Source organism: Penaeus japonicus, unplaced genomic scaffold (assembly GCF_977035675.1).
Source record: "Penaeus japonicus unplaced genomic scaffold, GWHDUDI00000001_assembly GWHDUDI00000016, whole genome shotgun sequence".
NCBI lineage: Eukaryota > Metazoa > Arthropoda > Malacostraca > Decapoda > Penaeidae > Penaeus > Penaeus japonicus.
In genome coordinates, this window is record NW_028234418.1 from 3,247,070 (window position 1) to 3,252,069 (window position 5,000).

Genomic DNA, 5,000 nt, shown 5'->3' on the forward strand with positions numbered 1-5,000 from the left:
AACAAACTTAGATTCAAGAGAGAAATGCCTTGATATCCCAAAGAGCTACTCTCCACAGCATCTGTGCATGAATACACCCATTGAATATAACACAACTCTGCCAACCTTTGGGCCTCATCGCCCCATATGGCCTGTGTACGGAGAATACAAGTTTGTTCCAGTCCAGCGATGGCTTCATACTATTGAGGTAATGTGTCTGTAGCAAATCTTTGGATCTTTGTGTATAATTTTTCCTGTATATTCTTAATATTTTTAGATAGTCTACTCAAATTTTCTGTAGGTGTAAGTTATTAATAATCTTCAAAATTGAATTATGTCAAAAGTTGTTCATTACTGATTTAATTCCTTAATATCTCTCTATCCTTTTTTGGTTTGCTTGTTTGTGACTCTATGAACACAGTTTTATTTAAAGGAATACCTTAATGGATATTTTGTGAAGGATAGTAAAAATTACTGCAATGGCATCAGGAAATAGAGTGCATTTGCTGCTGTACTGGGATAAATATCAGTGTTGCTTGTTGGAGATAAAGATTACAAGTATGGGGAAGATGTGGTATCCCCCTTTTCTTTAATTTTGCACAATCTGATTATAGTTTTTCATTAATACTATAGAAAAGATTAACAGTTCAGGCCAAATTTAGATGGCTGTAACTTGAGAACTCTACACATGTATTGTACATAGCGGATAGCCTTACCCTGGGCAAGGCATAGACAGATGCCATCCATTGTTATTAGGTTGATGTGTATAATTTTGATATAAGTTAAGATCATTAATGATTATGAAATCACAATTTTAATTAAAATGTATTTTCAGCATGGAGGAATTGTGATGTTATATGACCCATGCACAGAGCCCATGCTGGTGCATCATCTTCGCAAAGTGCTGACTGGTTGTTTCCGAAAGCATGTTATAACTCCGTACACGTTGCTTACTAAGGAGCGAGTAAGTGTTTTGCCTCTGTTATAACTGGATCTTACTAGAAAAGTTTGATGCCTTCCTGCCATTTGTCATAACCAGACATGTGGGCTTGTTTAGTTTTGGTGTAAATCTACCAGCTCATCATGCTTTGATAAATGTCAGGAATCTCAAGATGGGTGCATTTAAACTGGACACTGATCTGTTTAAATTCCAAACATTTATAGGAGATTGATAGTGTATTGAAGGGGATCTCCTTTTTTATATCTTTTAATTGTTTATTATATTATCTTTTTTTTTAAATAGATTTTCAGGGTTATAAGATAGAGACTTAAAACTCACTCTTTTTCTCAAGTTTGATATGCATCTGGTATAGAGTTTCATTAAGAGGACTCTCATAGTGACCTTCCGAAACCACCAGGAGTTCATAAAAGTGGACAGATAATTATTTTATTTTGTCTTTTGGCAGACCTATGGGTTAGGTTTTTGAGATAGCACCTTGCAATTTAAAGGAGAGATAGAAACAACATATCTGCAGTTTTTAATATGGTATTTCTTTGAATTTGCTAGCTATTTCATGTTATCATAACTGCTGTCAAAAAATATATCTCCAGAAGAATTGCACATTGGCCTTCCAATCAATATGAAACCAAAATAATCAAAATCAGAACAAAATTGCAACCAGTAGCTTTGCCTGAAATTAAAAAATCTAGGTTTGAGAAAATTGAGGATAAACTTTTCTTTTATTGTACATTTTTAGATTTTTTTTATTGTTTAGAGGGTAGGGCCTTCTTTGCAGTGTATACTTCTGTACAATGAATAAATAAACATTTGGTGATGGTTCATCGGTAGGCCAGCTGTCTGGTGCTAGTTGCACGGATGCTGCCGCATGATGCATATTACCATAATTTAAAAAATTTGCCAGACAGTAACAGATTTATCAGATGATACTACATATATTTAATTCAGCAGTGAAAATGATACAGGAAAATACCCTACCATTTTTTTACCTTTTTAAAATGTTTAAGGTGATGCCACTCTGTTAGCATCACCTTTGTATAAAATTTGGTTGGCCACAATTATAGCAAATAGATCTTTTGAATTTAACCCATTCACGCCGGGGCCATTCCGGCTTTGCACGGTCGCTATACCGAGGTTTTCGAACGCATCATCCGAACGCTTCGAGATTCTCGGGCGCACGGGCCGCGAGCCTGGGCTGCCCGCTCGCTCACCCCGAGCGCCGACCTTGGCCAGATATCTCATCGGCGGTGTCTGACACGAAAACCACGAAAAGTGTCAGCACGTCATCCGGCGTGAGTGGGTTAATGTGCTAACAATTAAATTAAAGTGTATGTGTACTCCATATCAGCATTAGAGTTTATTTTTCTGTAATGGGGGTTAAGTTCTGAATAAAACTTGTGAAATAACCTGGAGTCAGAGACACAACAGAATTTGTAATGGCTTGTTGTTGGGAACTTGTAAAAGTGACTCAATGGCCTCCAAAATTTTGCATTTTTGTAAACATTAGAAACATATTTTTTAGTTAAGTTTCTGACTTTTATGAGAAAAAAGTATGAAAGAAAGGAATGTTCATGCCCCAACCAATGCCTTTCTAAATGTAATGAAAACAGTTCCATCTCCATTGATCAAACATTCGAGTCCTGGTCAGGGGGGTAAAATTTGTATTTCTATTTTGACCAAAGCAAGGGAGTTATGGAATCTTAAATTCATTAAATTTTTGGGATGGTTTCCTCTCCCTATTCATGTTGATATATTAGTAGTATTGATACACGCATTCAAAAAATTGTCTACTTTTTCCCCAAAGCAATATATATAGATATATGTAGATAATGCAGAATTTAGCTTGTTCAAGGATATTTGTAATCATATAGATAAGATACTTATTTGAAAGTATTAGTGTGTATTACACTTCTTGACAAAACCATAATTTACCTGAACATTTAGAAAGAAATAAGGTACATTTTTATAAAACCTGTAGTTTGTAGTTAGAGATGTGGTGCTTGAAGGCATTTTATATAGCTGAAGAACTAGTTAGTCATGGAGGCCTCTGTCTTCCTCCTGTAATTCTAGCAAGGAAAACAGAAGGATGTAACATTTAGAACACAACAATATAGTTTATTTACTGGTACTTTTATACAGAGTTCTGTGATAAATGTATTTTCTAATGACTTTCACATAAAGTTCCAAATAGCATAAAGTGAAGATAGGCTTTCTTGAGCAAATGATTGATACCTGTTACTACTGTTATTATTCTTGAAGATTCTGGGAAACTCCAGTTTCCCCTATGTGGCTGGAAATTGGAAACTTCTGAGTCTCAAATAAAAGACAAAAGAACTATTTCTAATTTAAATGCCATGTCTTTGACACCAGCTCTGATGGCCTGCCTATTCCTTGTTACAGCCCTTGGCACTTGTTGCATGGGGATGCAGCCTTGAGATGGCAACTGTGAATGATGAGGAGGTAAAGACATTCATCAAGGAGCATGCTCTTCATGGACCCGAAGGACACTACGCCAAGGATGGAGGATACAAGGAGGGCCTCCTTAGGAAGGCTGAGTATCCTCCAGGTGCACAGGAGAAGGACTCTAACATTTGCCCGATGTAAAGATCAGGAGTCTGCCATTCCAGCTTTTGAAGATCTGATGAAAAAGGAAGTTTGTAAGTTTTTAGGTCTGAAGCTTAATTTGATTTTTTTCTTGTTATCTTAGAAATGATTATCAACATTATTTTAATATTTTTCATTATAGAAAATATAATCACATTGTTCATCACAGATTCAGAGTTTGTGCAATGATTATTTTTTTCTGATTTATATATTATTGTGCTTACAGTTTCAAGCAAATAACACAAATACTTGAATATGAATAGATTTTTTTTATTTTTGAAAACAGTGTTTCAAAGCTAATGAAATGCTGCACAAGTAGAAGGTTACCAAAGACAGGAAATATATTGTTAGGCTTTTATTTACCTTTTTGAATTTTTATGAATCAGTAGGTAAAGAAAGTCCAGAACAACTTTTAGATATGTTCTGAGTTTTATATATATTCTTTGTTTCTTCTTATTATTACTTGTCAAAAGAATTTACAATGCAGGCAGCATAGATAAAATGCCTCTCATCTAGTTAAGGATTTTTTTCTTTCTAAAATATATATATTATTCATGTAGAAATTCTCATTAGAATTTTGTAAAAGGAGAATCTCACATCAACATCTATATTCAAATCTTAGGGGGGGAAAAATTTGCCATTTAAGCCTTTATGGAGTGTGATATTAAGCTACCATTGCAAAGCCTTTGTGAGTATTGTGGTCAGATTATTTGCAACTTCAGCCATTCAGCAGATTCACTTTTTATCCCTTTCTTACCATCCGTGACTGGTTTTTTAGCAAATCTTTCAATATCTAAATGATCTTGAGTCGGTAGAAAATCAACAATGTGTTTTAGGTTAACATTAAGGAGTATATAGTCTTACCACTCAAAAGTAAAATATATTTTAACTCTCACATAGTCTCAATACTTTTCAAAGAAAGCTTTGCATTCATCGAAGGAAAACTCTCAAATTTAAAATGTCCACAAAGTAAGAAAGTGATGGCCAGATGCTGTGAAAGTACTAATATAATGCTATATTGCAGCTTTTACATAATTTATCTGACTAGTTTTAATTGGAAGAGATAAATCTGAAGAATTTGGTAGGGAGTTTTCTAGCAGGAAATACCAATGACTATTGACAATAAAAAGAAAATTTTGAAAATAGTAATCTTAGGAAATGTTTGCCGATGATTAGTTTTTCTCATTTGAAGCTTTTTTTGAGCAGTAAAAAGATAGAGGCATCATTCTTGATTTACTTAATATATTATGATAATGCATTTTTGTAGTAATGAACAGAATGTCTGATTTACAGATAAGTTGTTCATATTGATATTATAGATATTATTTCATTATATTTTTTTACTTATTAATGGTTGTAATTGGTGTTGTGATTAAGGAGAGCATAATGTGCTACTTGTCACCTTTTGCTGGAGTATTTCATTTCCATTTTTTTAAACTGGAGATATTTGTATTTATCT

The 5,000-nt window shown here is 34.0% G+C and overlaps 1 protein-coding gene across 1 annotated transcript in view; it reads left to right on the top strand.

The window, feature by feature from the left end:
* LOC122259764 (uncharacterized) overlaps positions 1 to 5,000 on the top strand; it is an 18,654-nt gene that overhangs the window by 11,984 nt on the left and 1,670 nt on the right. Inside the window, exons 5-7 of the mRNA XM_043026675.2 lie at positions 1 to 187; positions 815 to 943; positions 3,338 to 5,000. The exon at positions 1 to 187 is cut by the window's left edge and continues 80 nt beyond it; the exon at positions 3,338 to 5,000 is cut by the window's right edge and continues 1,670 nt beyond it. Of these exons, the coding sequence (XP_042882609.2) occupies positions 1 to 187; positions 815 to 943; positions 3,338 to 3,541 (520 nt within the window). The 3' untranslated portion in view covers positions 3,542 to 5,000. The remainder of the gene's footprint in view (positions 188 to 814; positions 944 to 3,337) is intronic.